Source organism: Acromyrmex echinatior, chromosome 9 (assembly GCF_024713525.1).
Source record: "Acromyrmex echinatior isolate Ae372 chromosome 9, ASM2471352v2, whole genome shotgun sequence".
NCBI classification, from domain to species: Eukaryota; Metazoa; Arthropoda; class Insecta; order Hymenoptera; family Formicidae; genus Acromyrmex; species Acromyrmex echinatior.
In genome coordinates this window covers 6,556,896-6,578,813 of record NC_141860.1, presented here as the reverse complement: position 1 = coordinate 6,578,813, position 21,918 = coordinate 6,556,896, and the positions used below count along the sequence as shown (strand labels likewise).

Genomic DNA, 21,918 nt, shown 5'->3' with positions numbered 1-21,918 from the left:
TTATCAGAAACTTCCATGTATTTCATTACACAGTATATCATTGAATTTATAAATTAAAATACATTATACAAATTTATTGTTCAATCATAGCTTTTTAATATCTACAATCGTACGATACTCGTCAAATATTAAATATAAAATTAAAAAATAAATAACAGATTGTGATATTAATTAACAGAAATATAGGTCGGTATTTATAGTTCGTTCTTATTTTAAGATCATCTTAAGTAATGCCTTAAGATACTATGTCCCTCTAATTGGTTCGTGATATCTTAAGACTACTTAAAACGATCTTGAATATGAGAATCGGCTATGAATACTTACCCATAGTTTTGATTTCTAACAATTACAATAAAGAGATAACATGCGCCTAACTTTACGAGATAAAGCGCGCGTTCGTTCGTTTCATCTCGAATCGAACTCGACGAGAATAATCGAATTCGACTCGATCTGAACTTGGCGTGAGTACTCGCACATCCCGTCGTGCGATCCGCGGCGCGATGAGGTGCGGGTGCGGGTGCTATCAGTCGCCATTTTAGCGACCGCGATCGGTTCATTCTTCGTGTCTTCTGGGGACTGGTCGAGGTTCTCGTCGTATGTTCGGCGCGACTGTGCGCAGCGTCGTCACGGTAGGCAGCTAGCCCCCCCGTCGTCGATAGTCAGCTCGGTGCACCGGGAAGCGAGCGGGGCTTGTCAACGGTGGTGGCAACGGCGACGATTTGCCGGTGCACGAACGGCCGGCGGTGCGGTGCGACGGCGACGGAAGAGCGGGCCATCGGCGGCGGTGGCGGTGACGGCGGTGGCGGCGGCGGCGGCGGCAGCGACAGCGAAGCAGCAGCGCGTCGAAGGTGGGCGGCAGTACGACGCGTCGAGCATTCCTCGTTCCTCTCCTATCCCCGACCCCGGCTTTAAAGCCCAGTTACAGCTTCGGCTCTAAGCTTCTGCTCTAGTTCCGGCTCTAGCTTCTGTCCCCGGTACCCGATCGCTGCTCGCTTCGGCTGCCCGCGCGAGCAGAGACTCCGCGAGAATCCGTGACGTGTAGCTGTAGCGCGTGACAATTCGGCTGTGCTGCGTGAAGTGCAGAAACTCGAAGGCTTCCGTCGAGCCCCCAAAATTTGGAAGCGGGATAAAACGCGCGAAGGAAAGAGAGGACGTAAAGAAAGGACGTTTTCTCGTGGTAGCTAAATCGGCGATCGTCTTCGGGGGAATAGGAAGATGAGCTGCCAACGTAACGCCGGTAAGATCACGGTGCCGGACGACCTGCGTGACGTCCTGCTGGAGTTCACAATCAGCTACTTGCTGGAGCAGCCCGGCGACATCATCGACTACGCTGTGGACTTCTTTACGCGGCTACGTGACGCACGGCATACGCAGCTTATCCATACGGATGGTCAGACCTGCTCGTCCACACCGGATGAGTCTGTCGATGAAGGTGAGTCTTTGGAGAGGGCGAGATGTCTTTCTCTCTTCTCTCTCTCTCTCTCTCTCTCTCTCTCTCTCTCTCTCTCTCTCTCTCTCTATCTATCTATCTATCCCAGTTTCCGTCTCACGGTATCTCACGATTAGAGGCGATTCTGTCAATAATGCTTGTTCACAGGAACCGACAGTAAAAACAAGATGGATAAATCTATAAAGGTCCATTCTGAAGCTTTATGACCAAAACAAATTGTACAAACTATGACCATATTAAATTTTTCAAGTGGAAGACTTTTCATCTTTATAATTCTCTATGTGAGAAAAATCGATACTAAATATATCTTCTAAAAAATCTAAAATGAAAAGAATGTTTTGTGCATATTACAGTCAATGTTCCAAAATAATATCAGTCGATTTGATTCCTTGATATTTTTCTATTTTGTTTACAACAGTGTCCCGTTAACTTTTCTTAATTTAATTAAATTAATAAATTATCGGCAGGGCACTTATTGAAAAATCTGTTCGATAGTAAAGATTTTACTGTCATCTCGAATTCGAGAAATTAAGCGATTCTCTCTCTTCAATTTATGAGAAAAAAAATCAGACATTGTTTGTACAGGTATAGAGTGACGAATAGCTTGGTTAACTGATTATGATTAGTGTCAATCATGACGTTAGTAGAGTCAAGCTTGAACTGGTCGAGAGCTACTCCAATCGATATCAGTTGTAAGTTAAGCGTGCAGGGTCGATTCTACCAACGTCAATTGACTCGTCGTCGCGGTTTCGATTCTCACTTTCCTTCCGGGGGTGGGTAAAAGACGGACAGGTGGGTGGAGAAAAGAAATGTCGTGATTCCGGATATAATGTAGCATATATAATATCAGTAATTTACCAGTAATAGACGGTGATAATAATTTAATAAAATTGAGCGATCGGTCATTTCCATGCCGTATTCTTTGTCTGTCCTTTTTTTTCTCAATGACTGCGTTCAACAGAAAAAAAAACATGCATTTAGATTCAGTGAAGAATTAGGAGGAATTGAAAGCAAGAACTAATTAAGTCCATTCTATAATTGTATAAGCGTAATAAATGATTGTAGTTGTAAGAATTAACCAATCACACTCAAATATTAGGAAAATATTCGACTGTAATTAGCCAATTCTTACAACTATTATAGTTACATAATTGTAGAATGGGTTTTATATTAAAAGATCTTATAACAGTAAAACTTTTTCTGCTGAACGCATCAATTGATCGATATCTTTAGCGATACCAGGTGATCATCCACTGAACGGATGTCTGGATTCGACCACCGATATGCCTGATTAATTCCGGGATTAGTTGACCAAGTCTCCTCTTTTCCCCTCGGGATAGTAACGTTGGTGATGTAATATGGGCAATTATGTGGGATTAGTGCTGAACGATATTAGTGGAATCGGTTTCTAAACGAGCCGCGCACGTAATGGCAGTGCGAAATGTATGTCTGAATAAACGCTGGGATGTTCCACTGAGAAATGCATGTGATATCGAAATGCTTCTATTCGCATGCAATTTCTAGTCAGTATCGAATTCGAAGTTTAAACATCTTTCTTTCTTCTCTTCTTTTTTTTTCTTCTATAGTATTCTTTCTTTCACGAAAAACAATACTTCTCCCTTTTTCTCAGATTGATTCAATTTTCCGATCCTTTCTTACCCAATCAAGGAGGAAGTTCCTTAAATCTCTCGGAGAGACTCGCGATAGAAAGATAAATGCTTTTGGGGTATTATTGGATCCCTCTCACTGTCGAGCAGGCGAAAAGAAGATATTCTTGATTCCTGCCTGAGTTACACGAAGTATCCTTTTTATAAAATTGCACGGATTATTAAACTCCCCAACTATTACGTCTCGGCGAACAACTTCACTACGGGAGAACTAAAATAGATGTTCTAATATTTTTTCTTCTTCTTTATCAATGTATATCTTCATCAATGGCTGCGTTCAGCAGAAAAGAGCAGCTTTGCAACTGTTGTAAAATTCTTTAATATAGTTGGTCTCGTTCTTACTCACTGGATCAAAATGTAAATCAGTCATATTAAAAAATTTTACAACAGTTACAAAGCCTTTTTCTGTTGAACGCGTTTTTTTTTCTCTTTCCTAATTACTATTTATATAAATTGTCTTTCTTGTTGCCACATACAAAGGACAACTTATTACGGTTCTTGGAGCGAGGTGAAAATTACAGAAGTGAGTGAATTTACTAGAATATTTATCACTTCATTGGACAACACCTATATAGTGAATTTGCTTTCGTAATTTTCACTTCGTTTCAAATTAGATTCTGTATCACTACACAAAAGTGAAACTTACAAAATTATTGAATTTATACTGGAATATTTATAACTTTATTAAATATCTAGATAGACAACATCTAGTCAACATCTACAATAATTAATTTGCTTATTTTTTTAATTTTCTTCTTTTTTCAATTTACAAAATTATTACGTTTCAAGAATCATAATAAACTGTCAGACTCCTTTGAGAGCGAATTATTTGGCAGCAAAGATCGCCTTTGCCGTTCATCGTGATATCCTCAGTTAACACATCATTCATGAAAAGTTCGATTCGTATTCCCGATTATTCTATGCCGAATATTCTAAAACAATAAAAGAACTTTCACAGAGAATGTTCAAATATTAATGAAATATTCGGAATATTGTATAAACACTTCTTGTGCAAGCAGTACACATCCCCGACGACAGAGGGTTGTAATAGCGAAGATGCATTACTTCGTAAATAAAAAGGGAAAGGGTGTGAAAAGCGTAGGGATGCGTTCAGAAATTACACCTAGATAATTCTAGACTATAGTTTACGTCGCTATAATTTATGTTACTATAACAAAAGTGCACATCAGAGTTATCTGTACATAATTTCTGAACGCATCCTCCTGCATTTCGCTTGTGAAGTGAATTCCCCAAAATTAGGTTCTAAGATGAAAGCATATATAAAATTTCTGACAGTAAAATTGCGTTTAATTAATTCAGAGACTTCCGAATATGGAATTTCTGGGAAAGGTGTGATTTCATGAAATATATAGCGTTGTATGAATAGAATAAACGATTATTTGCATTCTAAATTTTTGAGTTTTCACTTCAAGAAAAAAAAAGTGATAGTTGCAAGTCTGGCAAGAATGAATTTCATTTCACCCCTTCAAGGAGTGAATTTACTAAAAAGTCAATTTTAATGATTAATATTTCGCTTCGCAAGACAAAACGACGCTTTTTTTCTGCCAGATTTATTCGTTTTGTGAGTAAAGACATCTCGAATGAGCTTAATTTCGTCAAGATTGGATGTGGGCGGACTAAACTTAACATTTATCTTTAGTCTCTCTTTTCGGAGAGTGATATTATTCAGAGATTAAAAATTGATTCTCGCTTAAAGTTTTTTCTTCACTTTCTAAGAGTGAAAATTTCATTTCTGCTGAACTAACGCAACTACCATTGTTCGGAAGTGAATTTTATTCTCAAAAATTTAGAGTGTGAATGTTGCTTTTACTCGTAAATATAATCGTATAGGAAAGAATATAAAGGTCATAGCATTTTAACTGTAAAGCGAGCATTTTAACTGTAAAATTGGGCTCCAAGGTCAAAGTAAATGAAATGTGTTTTTGTGACAGTACAGTTTTGTTTAAAAATTAAAGTTAATTCAGAGACATTTCGGACATGGAATTTCTGGGAAAATTATAATTGTATATAGAATATTCTCTGAATATGTAACGAGTATGAATGGATATTTAATGATTTATTGATTGTTGCTTTTACAATCTGAAAATATTTCGAAATATTCCGGAATATTCTTGGAATGTCACATTTTACGAATATTTCAGGAATATTTAGCGTTAATTGAGCTCCGTTTTACATCTCACCTCGAGTAACACATACTAATAAATTATCCCAGACTTTGATCTCTGAACTTTCGTGACTTCCCTTTCATTATTGTTCAAACGTTTCTTAATCTCGCTCAGATTGAAGTCGTGATAATCGATCGAGATCCCCCTCCCCCCCCCTCCGGAAATTCTCTCACGCGTGTGGTTTCCGCGCTTTCCACCATCCTTTCCTTCTACCCCCCCAGAACGAAAGGCCTGGACTCGGTTATTATTGTCACGTGAGGCGAGGAAGGGGAGTATCGCTTCGATCTCGGAGATGCGCGTCCGAAGAATCTTGTAGAAGAAAAACGCACGCAAAGTGGAGCACTCACCCTATAGTTTAGTTGGAAGTTTCGCTGAAGTTTCCGCCAAACACTTCGCCAAACACACCGCTTCAGATCGACTCGATTCATACTTTTCGAGACCTGCGCGCGATTTGAGGAATTCAATCGCTCAGCTGCACCAACATCGGTCCAGTCGAGTCCGATCAGGCGCTGTCGCGAGATGAGATTCTCGGATGCGCGGTGGTTTCGATATAGTTCAATATTTGTTCGTGTAGCGCTTTATACAAGCGCTTAGCCGGCGACCGCGATCTCGTCCCGTCAGTACGACGCGACTGCACATCCTCTTCGTCTGTGCTCCTCGTCGTTTATTTCATCTTCTCATCTTCGAAGGAGAAACGCGAACGTTGGATCAACGCGGATACGAATCTCGTAAATGTATTCGCGCATCGGAGCGACTCCTTTGATTAGTTTGACTGTTTAGTAAAGTTTACTCACGATTGTTGGATAAAATGCTCGGAGTAGAAAGGAAGAGAAACGCCTGAATATTTATGACTGTATTATTCTGTACACGAATGCTACGTTCCGGAGTTGTTTACCGCGCGTCCCGTTTACTTCGTACCACGTCGAAATTTCTTACCTTAGTGTAATATTGTGATAAAATCGTGTCTGTGAATTAGTTATTGTTATAGTAGATACGAGGTATCGTCTACTATAACAACAGATATTTCTTGTTTCGTGACAAGTGAGCGTGAACGTGCTGCCAAAAAGGACGAACGTGTTCCTCGTGCACGTTTCTGCCGTGTGTTTCTTTCCTCTGCGGACCAAATGTCGCTCATCTCCGTCATCGAGCCAGTGGATGACAGAGGTGCGAAAAAAACGAAACACCACGGAGTTTCCGTTGTCTAAATTAATGATGAGACATAAGACAAAACTTTTGAGTCGTACACTGAAAAAAATATTATATTATATAAATTTTTTTAAATTTATTTTAAATTAATTTGATTGTTTGGATAATTTTAAATAAATGTTTATTAAATATAAAAACATATATATACTTACTTGATATAAGAATCGCTGAGTTAATTTGATTTAACTATTATTTTTTATTAGTAATTTTTTTTTTCAATGTATGACAGATTTCGCGACACTATAAAAACTTTGTTACATTTGAAAGGAGTAATAGAAATGTATAAATTTCTGTATTTGCTTGAAAAAATAACATAAGTTTTTTAATCGCGTTTAATTGCGTAAAGTTGCACTGCACGGAAAAAAATTTGAGAAAGGATTGGGTGATTCAGCAAAGCTTGTTGCGCGAGTCTAACATTTATAACTAAAAAGATTCGATGGTTTAATACGAAAATTAAGTAATTATTAGTATGATAATTCAGCTAATCCTTTTCTGCAATAAAAGTTGCTAATATAACAATAAAAATTGCTAATATTTTCTTCATAGTAGCAAAAATATGTGTTGCTTTAGCTAGCATGTTTCATCAAAAAATTTTGATCTATATATTAGATTAATTTTAGAAAGTTGTTTTACAACAAATATGATTACCTAATTTCATTCAACTATATAATTAACTTTGTTGCTTTAATATAGAAAACTGGCTGTTAGTATATTATGACCGTAGATTTACTGAATCAGTTTTCAGTTGTTTTAACGAAATCTTTTTTTTTCCATGTGTTTTTCTCTCATGATATCTTTCATCGCGGAAGAAAAAAGATATCATTAATTTTTAAAAAAAGTTTTAGGAGTAAGTTGTTATTAATCTTTGAACTTTCAAGATGAAGAACTTTCATGAAGAACTTTCACGTGTTAGCGGGAAAATATATTTGTAATTGGGATGAGGTAAACCGACGGAACAGAATTTTTTTCATATAAAGAAATTCTCTGGAAGAAAAATAGATACGAGTTTGCGTTCAATATCCGTATTCGATTTATGCGGAGTGTTTCAAGACGAAAAGGTCAACACTTCAGAAAGACGTCGACAGTATGTCATTAAAGGAAAAAAAAAAGTTTCAACGAGTCTCTATCACAAATTGCAAAAAGATCGAAAATGAAACTTCAACAAAAACTGCTGTCGCATAAAGCTCTAAAAGGATATGATATTTCTCTGTGACACCATTCAAAATGCTAATGTTAAAACTCCGAAAATTACTGTCTATATTCCTCCTTCGTTTATTACCGCGGAGACCGGATTTTGCTGTAGCTAACTAAACGAGCCAACACGCAGCGTTTCGCATTTACATAATTGAACGACAGATCATTTTTTACGCGACGACTTTTGCAATCCACGTCGAATTCTTGGAGACTGTTCTCTCGAAAATACAATCGTCCAGTTACGTAAATGTTAAACTTGACGTAGTAAACATGCATAAAATTGTCATCTGTAATAAAACATGGGCCTTCATTTTATTATCGCGATAATTGTATATTTATAGATTCAAACTGTCGCAGTCGATCAAACTAAAAATCATTCGTATTGAACGATATTGTCGAATTTTTCCTTTTTCTATTATCCTCGTTTTTAAGGACCAGAGTAAACTGCGCCATTCATCGCTCTTCTTCAATTACACCTTGTTTTACATTTTAATTAATTGATATTTGATCAATTTAATTGCTCTCCATATATTTTTTCTTTTCTCAGTTTAATAGTAATTTTGTCTTTGTTTAATCGAAATGTCTCTTTTGTATTTTAGAGCCACCAGTCGGCCGATTTGCTTCCAGAAGGAAGAGCGTTTTCGCTGAGACTTACAATCCCGAGGAGGACGAGGAGGATGACGGCTTCAAGGTATATATATATCACGTGTGTTACTGTTACTATTCCACGAATTATTACGCACGTTCTCGATAACGAGACCGCACGAATGACGCATCGTTTGCGAAGTCTCGCGTCATATTTTTCCAAAAAAAAAAAAAAAAAAAAAATTAATTAAACAAATTACGTATCGATGCCACGATAAATTCTGTTAATGCAATCGCGCCAATAGTACGCATAATGATGCTCTATTGGCTTGATAGTTGCTCAAACGACGGCAGATTTGTTCGTCCCAAAACGTCATTTGGCCGTTTCTCTTCTCGATATGCGTCACATCACGTTGCCGTCGCTTTTAGACTTTGTATCATCAGATGTTGCAATAGCTAATATTTTTTTCCCAGCAACGAAGGCTTTGGAGGTATGCATTTTTTACGCTTGTCACGTCCGTCGAATTGGCGAAAACCGATGCGGCAATTGTAGCTGCGTAAGTAATCGTCGAGACCGCAAAAATACGTGTTCGGCCGAAGGAAACATCGTGTTGACGTAGGAAATTCCGCGTGAATATACTGAAACGTGATACGGGAAAATAGACTTGGCTGACTTTTTAATAAAGTCAATATTTTCGCTTCGAATTAGATTAAAATTAGAATTAGATTAAAATATCGAAACTGGTGTCGGGTCTCCCACTTTTGGCGTGATGCTGAATCGAAGGCGCGCTCTTACGCGTCTCGTTAATTACTTATTTTCTTGGAGTGGACTACGGAAATCTAAAATCGGTCGACCCGAAGACGTGACGCAAAGTAACCACGCAAGTAGAGAACGGGTTTATATAACGCATTCGTACTATAATGCATTCGCACGTACTATTCGTTATCGCTGACATTTCGCTTCGACGAGAAGTGGCGATGACGAACGTTCCCCTCTTTGATACGGAGGTTTAGGTTTTTTTTTTCGGTGGTAGCAGAAAATAGAGCCTCTCTCTCTCTCTCTCTTTCTCTTCTTTCCTCTCGTTACGAAATGTCGTTATACGCCGCACGTGTATATGTGTGTGTATATATACAGGTACATAATATATATCACAGTCTATTAAAGCATAGCTGGCGCAGTCTCTCTCTCTCTCTCTCTCTCTCTCTCTCTCTCTCTCTCTCTCTCTCTCTCTCTCTCTCTCTCTCTCTCTCTCTCTCTCTCTCTCTCTCTCTCTCTCTCTCTCTCTCTCGCGGCCTGCTGCCGCGCGAATGACGAAACGCGAACGAAGAGTTACTTTGCTCGGCGATGCGAGGTCGACGATGTACCTTTGTGACGTCAGGCCTCGTGTTCGATAACCTGGCACGGACGTGATTTACATGTATGTATGCATCATCGTCGTGTGTACGTATCGTACATACGCGCCGTGAATGAGGGAGAAAGGAGCGTGTACGATGTATGTGTATGTATGTATTTGTAGGGTAGTAAGGGGTTTTGCGAGGGGTCGGGTTCTCGACGAGAGAGAGAGAGAGAGAGAGAGAGAGAGAGAGAGAGAGAGAGAGAGAGAGAGAGAGAGAGAGAGAGAGAGAGAGAGAGAGAGAGAGAGAGAGCATTTTCACAAAGATAGCCCCGGTGAATCCGATTATCGTCACTCCGTGGTGGCTGGTTATACGAAGAGGAAAATCGGCTCTCTCTCTCTCTCTCTCTCTCTCTCTCTCTCTCTCTCTCTCTCTCTCTCTCTCTCTCTCTCTCTCTCTCTCTCTCTTTCTCTCTATAGGCCAGGCCGACCGATCATATTTTCTCTCTGTATGTCACGACAACTAGAACAATAGCAGAGAAAACTGGGACACTCGCGATTTTTAGAAAGGCCGAGACTTCGAGACTAGACAACTTCGACGTATGTGAAGTCTTCTTAACCGTTTTACGATAAAAGGTACATCAGATTCACTCGTTCTTCTTTAACGGTGAATTTCTCGGTCAATTTGGAGTCGATTTTTCCTTGGCGAAGATGCGCTTATAATATCCACGTTATGAACAAGAAAGAAAAGCTTTACGCGAATCGAAAGGATTTTAGGACTTCGAATAGAAAAAAAAAATGTACACTCAGTTAAATTCTTCAGTTAAAAAATAGAATTTTTAACTTTGGGCAATTGAACAAATGCATGAAAACACTGAAGAGTTGCGAAAGTGGAAAAATTGATTTTAAATTGTGGCATCGAAAAAGCTCTATCGTTAAAACATATTGCGCGCGCGACGAGAAACAGAACACCATGCGCGATAGAAGAAAGGATAACGCGCCAAACATGCGATGAAATAACAGTTTTGCAAATGGCAAACGTCGACAAACGGTTGACCCTCGGTAAAGTTTTAATCATATACGATACACGCGGCCCGGCTTCACAATAGTGCGGCAGATGGGACACGTCGGTAATGGGAACGAGGAGGTTCCCTGCGAAATTGATCGTTTCTGTATGTAACAATTGATGACGATAACGAAACAAAAGAACCAGCCGCTCTTGTGGATAGACCGATTATCGCGTATGCACTTGCTGCAAACGAGGGATATTGCTGGCCGTAATAACGACGCAAGTCGCTAGCCAACGACGAGAGAGTGAGAAGTTTTAAAGGCGAATAATTTTAATGGCAGAGGCGCGGCTTTTTACGAGCAGAAGAATTAAGGTTTAAACGAATAACGTAACATTAACAGCAGCTTCGATGAGGGCCCTCTTGAAGAATGAAACTTTTTAACTCCAGGGCTGTTTCCCTGCGTAGAAAATGTATAGCGGTTATAGTAATTATGCACTTCGTAAACGCTTCTAGACATTAAAGGTACCATATAGACGTTAAATATCCTGAACTTTACGCTATTATTATATTAGAAAATAACAAGGCTTCGTTGCGTAACTTTTATGTGACCTGTGACGTTTTTATTATTAATAAATTTGCTAGGAGCTCTATGCAAAATCGTACAGCTTGATAATCTTTAAAATCTGAAAAACGATCATGCATTCTATCTCTGAAATAATAGCGAGCGAAGCGTGGGAGAGGTCAAAGTTCACCGTCCAACATAAAGGGCAATATCTCAAGTTCTAGAACCTTAAACTATTGAATTTGTTCGTTGTAACTTTTACAGAGAATTTCGGAAGACCTTATTGCACAATTTGTAGAAGTTAATTTAAGAATAAGCAGTCAAAATTATTAAATATAGTAAATATATCGATATAATGATTAAATACAATAACTCCATACATGTGTTCATTTATTAGATAATAATATTGCTTCTTGCACATGAACGAGAATGAACGAAACGCTATATTTCATATAGTTTTCACTTGTTTAGATTACATCAAATCGTTTTCTAATTATTCATTCAAAGAAAGAAATTTTCTCTGTAGAGACAACGAAGCGACGATGTCTCGATTATACAGGCGCCTTAATAAGGAATTTAGAAGTTTTGTCTATAGCTACATTTTACCCAAACTTCATTTTGTCTTCATACAACTCATTGATTTCAGATGGTCCATCCAAAGAGCGATGAGCAGCGACAAAGGCTCGGTGAAAGCGTTAAGAACATACTCCTGTTTCGCGCTCTAGACGAGGTAAGTTAAACATAGTGCGTTCAACATGATCGCAAATATTTTGATTGGTATAAGCGACTTGATATATCTGCGCCAGTTGGGCGAAATACCAAGAAAATCACAAATAATCTCTCATTAAAAGCAATCGGTTTTGCCAGCAAAACGATTCGCATAATTGAGATAATTGTTCTTTCATTAGCGACGCATTTAAATATAAATTACTGGTCATCACTTGACTAGTAGATAATGTTAAACGTTACAGTTATCTTTTTTAATATATTTTATTTATTTTTAATATATGTGTATTTAATATATTTTTTTTCAATATATTTATTTAATGTGTTTTTAAATATATTTAATATTTTTTTATAAATATATTCATTTCTCAATTTGTTTTATAATCTTTAATTTTTATTCGAAACAGTTATACACATCAATTTATCCAAAATTCGCAAATGGAGAATCAATGAAAACAGGAGAGATCTAAAAATTTTCACGTAAAAATTGATTTGTTGACCAAGAATCAATTATGTTAGGAGGAAACATGTATAATGATGAAAGACCTTTATATGTATATAAATGTATTTATGTACGTAGAAGCACGTACATCGATTATCACCGCGATATTAACGTTACTCCCCCTGCTTGCGTACTACAATATTAAAGCCGATATTTTAAATCCCGGACGATAATATTGCGCTAAAACGTATTTAAACGTGTATAATAAAATTACTTTTGCAGGAACAAATGGCGGACGTACTGGACGCAATGTTCGAAAAAATCGTTCAACCGGGAGAATTTATTATCCGGCAGGGCGACGATGGTGACAACTTTTATGTGATCGAGAGGTAATACTTTTTCTTTATATATTACAGTTAACGTATCGATAGGCTTCTCCCTTCAGCGGGAAGATCCAGTGAACCAAGAGGGGATGCACACAGTCGATCAGTGCTTTTATTCAGAGCTGAAAATATTCAAACAATAATGCTTAGTAATCTAATTATTTTTTGATTGTTCATTTTATTCGGAATTTAAAATCATCCAGACAAAACAGAAATATACATAACTGTCTTATAACCTTTTATATTCCATTTCCGATCGTCTCTATTTGGCGCATTTCATGTTTCAGAGGAAAGTTCGAGGTGTACGTCAAAGATCTCGCCACAGCAATAGAGAATCATATTCACACTTACGATAATCGTGGTGCTTTCGGAGAATTGGCTCTTCTGTACAATATGCCTAGAGCAGCCACTGTCAAAGCTATTACGTCTGGCACGCTTTGGGCCATGGATAGACAAACTTTCCGACGTATTCTCCTTAAATCTGCATACAAAAAGCGTAAAATGTATGAGAATCTTATTAATAAAGTGCCGATGTTAAAGTCTCTGGAAGTAAGTATTATATAACTGTTTATATAATTACTTTTAAAAGTTTCGAATGTTTTTTTTTAAATCTTAAGTAGTTTTCATGTTTTTATTTTGAGATAAAATATATATTGTGTATCTTCTTTATCAAAAGCTCTTCTAGTTAAAAAAAAATATTTAAATAAAAACAAGAAATAATTTTTAAAATATCAACTCCTACGAGATTTGCAGCGTATTAAATTCTTCCAGTCTTACGAGCGGATGAATTTAGCGGATGCCCTTGTACCGAAACAGTATTCTGATGGCGAGCAAATAATCAGGCAGGGTGATACCGCAGATGGAATGTATTTCGTCGAGGATGGCGTAGTTAGAATTACTAGACTCGGCGAACACGGTCGTGAAATTGAGGTACATTTATATTATACGTTAATCCCGCAAAACGATCCGATTACGTCGACGGCGAGCGCCAAGAAAATTTTCTTCTTACTTAACTCGGGATCTTTAATATCCTACAGATTAATCGTGTTCCGGCTGGCGGTTATTTAGGCGAGCTGGCACTCGTGACGCATAAACCACGCGCCGCTTCGGCCTACGCTGTGGGAGACATCAAACTGGCATGTAAGTTTATTTCATTACTGCCCACGTTTCCTGAATTGATAGGTAATCAATAACATTGTGCCGAGTAATTGCGAATATCGATATTCGTCGCAGCTTCGGCTTGTTAAATGATGAGAGATAGTCGTGATATCTTCTCTCTCTTTCTCTCTCTCTCCCTCCCTCTCCCCCTCTCTCTGTATATTAAATTGATTCTGAAATGTTCTATATGTAGGATGCCATATTTTAATGGATGTATACAAATAACAATTTGCTTGTTTAAAATGATTATTTCATTTACTGAAACTATCCTTACGCTTACAGTTTTGGACGTTGAAGCTTTCGAACGTTTACTTGGCCCGTGTATGGAACTTATGAAACGTAATATCGACGATTATGAAGAACAACTAGTCAAAATTTTTGGCAGCAAAACCAACATCTCTGACATTCGATGAACTGTTTCTGGGCAGAGCCATGTCGCCATACTGCTGTACTAAAGGACGCGACCCTTTCGTACAGCATATAATATATAACAAGCACAAAAGAACTTGTACCACCTACTTCTGAATCTCATCCCGCATGTTTCGGGTATCATTTCGGAGTAAACTATTTCGTATGACTGTTCACCTAGACGTATACCGATTAAGATTCATCGATAATAGTTACCAAGTTTATACTTACGACACACATTGAACAAAGCTGTAGGCTGCTCGATTATATGCGCGTGTTTAACGTAGCAACACGGTATTAATGACTATTCTCTAAGACTGTATTGGATCAAAAAGAGAGTATTAGTGCATTCTGTTACGCTCGATCGTTTGCGAAATAAATATCTTTATTTATTATTACCCCCCAGTGAAAGACCGCAATATAATATTTTGAGGTCTAGGAACAAGCATTATTATAGTATTTAACTTATCCCCAGAATGACTCAAGTTTATCTCAGTGTATTCAATCTATATGCTCATACACATAATTCGTGCATTATCCATTTTTAAACAAATCAGTGACTATTTATAAAACATAGAAATCTAAAATATTCGAAATCGAATGCTCTTCTAACGCTACTCTCTGGCAAAAAAAAAGATAGATTATAAAAGAAATGAACCATATTAGTATTTGAATATTGACATAAATCTTTTGCAAGATTTCTATGAAATACCTATATATATATATATATATATATATATATATATATATATATATATATGTATGTATATGTATACATATCACTCTTGGAGATAATGAAAGTAACATTGCCATTTTTAATGAAAGCAGAATTGTACAATATTCTTTGATACATCCATTTAACAATGTAATATCTTGATAAAATATCAAATCAGACAATCAAGATTTTGTCTATGATTCGCGACAAATACTAAATATGCATTTCGCAAATAAATATGCACATATGCATACACAAATATGCATCATACGCACATAATGGAAATAATTTTTTAATTTATGTTATTTTACATAATTATTTACGATTAAATTAGTAATTTGTATTACACACATAGCAGATTTTTTAAAAAAGTATTAAATTTTATTATTTTCTAATAAAAGTAAATTTTGAAAAGAATTGTATATATTTCTTTATTAATAAAAATTGATAAACGCCAGAGTAGTATATAAATGCATTCTATTTCGGATATAGAGTACTCTCAAAAGATGCATAGAAAGTCCGAATCTAAAGAAGCCTTAAAATTGACTTAAATATACGGATATATACGAAATATACGAATGATGCGAAATAAATGTGTACATTGCGCGTGTATATGTACAAAGTAATTTAAAAGAAAATATGTATAGCAACTTGCATACAAATGTTAAATGAAAAGAAAGAGGCATAACATTTTTTAATTACTTTGTACTTGCATGAAACAGATTAGATGAATTTTAGCAAAAAGATAACCGCGTGTTTAAGCCAACGTTAAATTCAAGTGTGTCTTGCTGATAAATAATGGTAACTTGAGGATTGATTACGAGAATCCGTCAACTTATTTTTATTACATGTGTACAAGACACGTTATGTATATGACGATATACATCTATCATGGTGATAAAAGTCCAGTCGAAAATCGATTCAATTATAGTATGAACAAGTGCGAATGCTAGTCACTTTTTATGACCGTGTTTTGTCACGCTCTCTTCTGACAATTACATCGGTTGAAAAAAGAAAAGATACTTTTTATTATGGTATTTACATGACTGAATCTCGCGATGAAGCGGCAGGGCTTTTTAAATAATATCACAATCGTGTGAGGGAGAAAAGGGAGACTAGTATGAAAGTAAAACAAAGTGAGGATAGCATAGGAATTGTTAATCAATTATTTATATAGGAGTTTTATCAATTATTCTTCACTTACGACACTGACACTTTGCATGGTCTTAATTTTTTTCTTTTTTTTCCCGTGCACGGCTTATTCTTTTATTAACAGCTTAATCAAATCTCGTGGAATTCTTCAAGTGAACAGTTAAATTGATTCAATGGATATCTCAATACGCAATCTGAAAATAATTCACACTTTAGAACGTTAATAATTGAAAAACAGTTTGTTTGAAATATAATATCTTTAGTCTTCCACTGAATCTCCAGGCTGTGATATTATTTTCGACTGAGTATTTCATTCCTTTCTTGTAATCTCTTACAAGAAAAATAAAAGAATATCATAATCATTATCGAATTCGCGAGGCATCAAACTGAATTTATTTTAAATGATTCAATCAACGTATCTCTAAATGTAAGTGAGACAGAAATTTTAATGGATTAACAAAAGTGACTCGACTGTTGGACACGAGAAACTCTATACGTATCGTAAAAGAAAAAAAAAAGAAAAAACAAAAAAAGAGCTAATTCGCATACTGAGTAAACTCAATACGCATAAGTACTTACTTGTGTTAGATTACATTCGCTAAATTAAGTGTGAAGTATTGAAGTTAGAATCTGTCCAATTCGCATTGCTGTATGTATCTATCATGAGATTTATCTATGTTGCGTGTTGTCGTTTATGTATGAGCGTGAATGTGTTTGCATGTGTATATGATGATCGAGCCAGTAATTAATTTATGTTGTTACTATTAATAGTTGCTATTAATAGTTTACACTCTCCAATAGTTGTATAATTCATGTTATCGTCATTAAAGGCAATATATCGAAATATGTCCTACGGATAAATATTGTAACAGTAGTATGCCTTATTGTGCCACTGGATCTTCGTCTTTCTGCTTTCAAAGGAAGAAAGATTTGTGAAAAATCGAAGATACAGATTTTGTTGTATATCCGCAATCTACACTGCTGGATAAAACGATTAGACACTTTAGTAACTTTTCATAAATGCCTTTGTAAGTCAATAACGTTAGCGAATTAAGAGTTTACGATTTCACATGGGCGACAAGACATTGACAAGTATTACTTATAAGATAACTAAGTAACTTACTTAAAGATTTATTCATAATGATTATTAATCAAGAAAAAGTATTACAATTCATTTAAAATATTTTTCAAGAAAACAAGACACTTTCAAGAAAGTGTCTTGTAATTAAAGTCCTATTGTTTCTCTTTCAATTAGAAATTGATCACAAATATCATTTGTTAAAATATTATTTGAACTTTTTTATTGTCATATATTTAATATAAACTCGTGTCCTAATTTTTTCATGGTGTTCTGTCATTGTGTCCAGCAATGTATAATATTATTATGTATTCATGTATTATATCGATGGGCATTCACTTCTCTTTCCTACAAATTTTCAAACAATTTCAGTAGCATAAAATTTCGAATGATTTCGAATATTATTGAAAATTATAAGTTTTAGTAAAGTTTCACTATTTTAAAGAACTAGTCTTTAAAAAAATCATTAAAATTTTTGAAATTCTTAAAAAAAAAATGTTAAAAGAAAATGAATTCTTAAAAAGTGGTTTGATAGCAAGAAAAATTAATTTTATATTTCAATATTTAAACAAAATACGTTATAACAAAGAGTACGTGAATTACTGTTTAAGTTAACATTACCAATATGATTTATACAAAGAATAATTTCAACTATTTTCTTAATTTAAAAATATACACATATTTTATATACATGCCATATACATTTATCACAAAAACTTTTAATAAACGCAAATATTTTAAGATTTTTAAAACTAAGGAAACTTTTAAAGTTATCTTTTCATTAGTCTTTCAAGAACTTTTTATTTTAAATAATATTCGAAATAATTCGAAACTTTCATAATGATTCAAAGCACTTGTTTCAGTCCATCATTAGCTACATCGCAATTCTAGTCCAGAGCGATATGCGACATAGAGAAATGTTTCCGACCAAATAGCATGTATCGAATCAGAGAGATAACGAATTAACGGATATATATCCGTAATGGCTAATAATGTGCCAGTAATACTTAGTTTTTATGTTTGGCTTATGTTTTTCCTTGTGCAACGATATTCCTAATGTTTTTAATTTATTAAGTGTATTGTTAGTAGCTATTATGTATTAGCAACGTGTCATTGTGCACATAACAGTGCACTTTACATCGGACCAATTTCAAGGAGCAGTTGAGCTTGTAACTATTTTCTCTTACTTTTACTCCTATTCCTTCTTTCTATATATCTTCAACATATTCTTCGCCGATGTAAAAATCCGCTGTATATTTCAAAATGTCATGCGCACTAATAACTTTACTGCCCCTGCTGTGTGTCACGGTAATTTTAAATATTATTTTCACGTGTGTGCACCGTAAAACTTTATATGAAATTATATGAAAGATATATGATTTCATTATATGAAATTATATGAAAGAGCTCTACAAGAGCTACACATGTGCGGTTCGACAAATATTTGCATAAATTTTTAAGTAAGTCTCAATTCCTTGCATTAATGCACTTAAAGAAAGCACTTAAGGAAAGCAATACGAATCTCAAACTCGATTGCGTGCTGACAATCGTCCGGTATTATCACAAGAACATTTGTATTATTAATAGTATCTTGATACTTTGCTTTTATTTCTTCTTTTAGAAATCTTTATTTGATATTTACTAAAATATCAAAATTTCTACGTTTTTTAATCATATTGTACTTCTTTCTTCATAAATGGATACTGTTAATATTAATGTTTTGAGAAAAAGAGATTATGCTTTTAAATTCTTTCGACAGTGACAGTATATAAGTTAATGCGTCGCAGATGCTTACGTGCAATTAGAATAAAATAAAAGAGGAGTACACTTCCTATATGCGATTAAATAAAAACAATCGGGCAAACATTCGGACATTTGAAGTGCCCAGAAGTGTACACGTCTCTCTCTCTCTCTCTCTCTCTTCGCGTGTGCCCATTATGTCCCATTTTCCATTATGTCTTCGAACCAAAGCATGATAAAGAGGAACCTCTCTGATTGTATGTGAATATTGAATAAATTTAGAATACATAATTAGCCTTAAAATGTGTCTATGTACACGTTGCTTGAACGTATTATATAAGGATATTATATAGCGAATCAGAATGGTTCTCCTTGTGTTCCATTAGTAATGTAAGTCTTTTAGTAAATTTTTCGGATGAGTTATACGTGCCGTTTAAAGCGAACCACGTCGAAGCTTACTTCAAAGAATGTTTTTCATTTTGTAATCCGTTCGACGACGTATCCGCTTGGTGTGTCAAAATTCTTAATATCTTTGAAAGAAAAGAAACGACGAAAAGAGAAAAGTGACACACATTTAGATACATAATCGGTTTTTAAAAATAATCGATATATCTGTATACATATCGCTTATTTTATATTTTAATAAGACTCCGCAAAGTGTTTCTTTTAAACGTGCGTATATAGAACCATTATTATGTCCGTACTCCATATGTTTGATAATATTGTTTGGAATGCGGCCCTCTCCCCCTGTACATTTAATAGATTTTATACACGACACATGCGCATACATAGGAATGTTTTTAGGTATAACAAACTGTTGTAAATTACAAAATGATACGTACTTAATGATACGCCCCTTCGTTTCGCAATGTGTTATAGTATTGTATAACGAAATATGTGTATATATGCATATATATATATATATATATATGTATATATGTATATGTACTTTATATCTATATGTGCATATATATATATATATATATATATATATATATATAGTATATTGTACACAATTGTTAGATATATATAGCATATATATCTAAAGTGTATATACATATACACGTTGGGTATGCATGCAAATATACGAATATATATATATATATATATATATATATATATATATATATATAATATAAAATATCAATATGTATGTCGACACTCGTTTCCAGCTGGTCTGATCGGGTATAATTCTAATAATTATAATGTATTGACCTGGCAGCGATATGATTCGAAGTAATCTAAAATCGAATGCGCAATCGCACGATCCGATTTATTGTACGATATGATGCAGATATATGTCCATATATAATTTGTTAATATATATATATATATCGAGAAGTAAAGATTTTACTAAAGATTTCTGTATGCTGAGCAGCAGGTTTATCTACATATATAATAGATAAGTGTAAACCGAGGTAATATGATAATCGAAGGACAAAGGCAAATTGAACGAGTATTTGTGTGCGCACGCTTTGTAATATAAATTTGTAAGACGCGCGTCACATGTCGTCTAGTTTCATTTTATTTTTCCGATAATATATATAACTTCATTTATACAGAAAACAAATCTCGTCGCAGACGCAGTGTTGTAATATTTATGATGTAATACAATTATGCTTACATTATATAGCTCAAGCTAGCCCAATCGATAATTGAAAATCAGAAAACTCGCCTTTGTGTGCTTGTATCTCAGCGATATCTAGTAGCTAATTATGTTTCTCGTTGAATTATATATTTTATTTGACGGTTTGTAGCAAATAATGTCTTTAGATATATTTTCATATAACGTTCGTTGAAACTAAAAGATTCGAATCTTCTTAAAAAATGATCCTGATTTAATTAATTATTAATTATCATGCCAAATTCTTTCTTGTTAAATATTTAATAGTTTATATTTTCTAAATATTTCTCTGCTCGATATAAAAGTGGAGAACAGATTCTCAATAGCATATCTATATATGTTCAATAATATATACTAATACTGACATGCACAGCCATATTGACAAACTGAAATTAATCGAATGAGATTGTTCATGCATACAGTTGATGTAATTATCATTATACTTATCTTCTCGTACAGGTTGTCGTAAAAAAATTGGATGCTGTTTTAAAGGTTGTGCTTAACAGAACAAAGAGAGCAATTTACACAAAGCGGACCTCCTAAATTGCATAATATTATGATCTTCGCGTTTTTATAGTCATCATTGCAGTTCGCTATTGTATTCACTTTTATCATCACAACATTCCCTTTAAACAGCTTCCAAATCCTTTCCGCGATACTCGACGCGCGTAAACTGAGCTCGGAAGTTCATGTGCGTATTTTCGCGATGGAGCCTAAGCGCGGTTGTAATCCAAAGTCAAATCTCAGATGCATACAGTGGAAAATAAATATTCGATGTGTCTCCCTTTATGCTTGATCAGCTAACATTTCGTACACGCTTGTCACACAGCGTCACTGCCCGAGATTAAGTAGCGGGGCATTTGATATTTTCCCCGTATAACACCGTATCTCACAGTCGTCGTGATTTCATCTCGGCATGAAGAATTCTATAGAAGGATATATATTTAGTTCGCCAGGAAACTTCTCGTGTCCCATTCGCGAGGCTTCGCCTCTTACTGTTGTATACTCATTCGGTGGTTCTGCAAAATATCGTCCGGGTGATCCTATTTTTCTGGCAAACGCCCCGGTACGTTGTACAATCTTATATGAAATAACCGGATGCGAGTTTGTATTCGAGCAGCGAACAACAATATACACTTGGTATACTATAAATAGATAGCATAATAAAAAGTGAGAATATAATAAATGAATGGACCTGTACAGAAGTCTATTGTATTTATTATTATTGGTAACTCACGTTTACGCACTTTCGATTCTCGTCACTATAAATAAATTATTTTAAATGAAAAATGAAGCTG

General features: G+C 35.2%; 1 protein-coding gene and 1 long non-coding RNA gene across 3 annotated transcripts; one reads left to right on the top strand and one right to left on the bottom strand.

Moving 5' to 3' along the window:
• The first annotated feature begins 92 nt into the window (after positions 1 to 92).
• Positions 93 to 21,910, top strand: Pka-R2 (cAMP-dependent protein kinase type II regulatory subunit). 2 transcript variants are annotated; one of them, XM_087409885.1, is made up of 8 exons: positions 93 to 1,432; positions 8,303 to 8,394; positions 11,841 to 11,924; positions 12,645 to 12,751; positions 13,033 to 13,294; positions 13,517 to 13,675; positions 13,783 to 13,885; positions 14,186 to 21,910. In XM_087409885.1, exons 1-8 carry the CDS (start codon positions 1,216 to 1,218, stop codon positions 14,314 to 14,316), a joined length of 1,155 nt encoding a protein of 384 aa, XP_087266011.1. In that variant the 5' UTR covers positions 93 to 1,215; the 3' UTR covers positions 14,317 to 21,910. The 2 variants fall into 2 exon arrangements, with proteins under 2 accessions (XP_087266011.1, XP_087266012.1); XM_087409886.1 differs by lacking the exon at positions 93 to 1,432 and adding an exon at positions 5,683 to 6,467.
• On the bottom strand, positions 12,468 to 13,123 carry LOC147908537 (uncharacterized). Its single transcript, XR_015546248.1, has 2 exons — positions 12,982 to 13,123; positions 12,468 to 12,867 (listed from the first exon to the last, which is right to left on the bottom strand). It is a non-coding gene; the product is annotated as an uncharacterized LOC147908537 (long non-coding RNA).
• Positions 21,911 to 21,918: the final 8 nt, after the last annotated feature.

What these genes read in the sequence shown, in the direction of transcription:
- Pka-R2 (XM_087409885.1), top strand. Translation starts at nt 1,216, where the DNA reads ATGAGCTGCCAACGTAACGCCGGTAAGATCACGGTGCCGGACGACCTG. An exon ending in GGATGAGTCTGTCGATGAAG is followed by an intron (nt 1,433 to 8,302) that starts GTGAGTCTTTGG and finishes TTTGTATTTTAG; the next exon opens with AGCCACCAGTCGGCCGATTT. An exon ending in AACACGGTCGTGAAATTGAG is followed by an intron (nt 13,676 to 13,782) that starts GTACATTTATAT and finishes AATATCCTACAG; the next exon opens with ATTAATCGTGTTCCGGCTGG.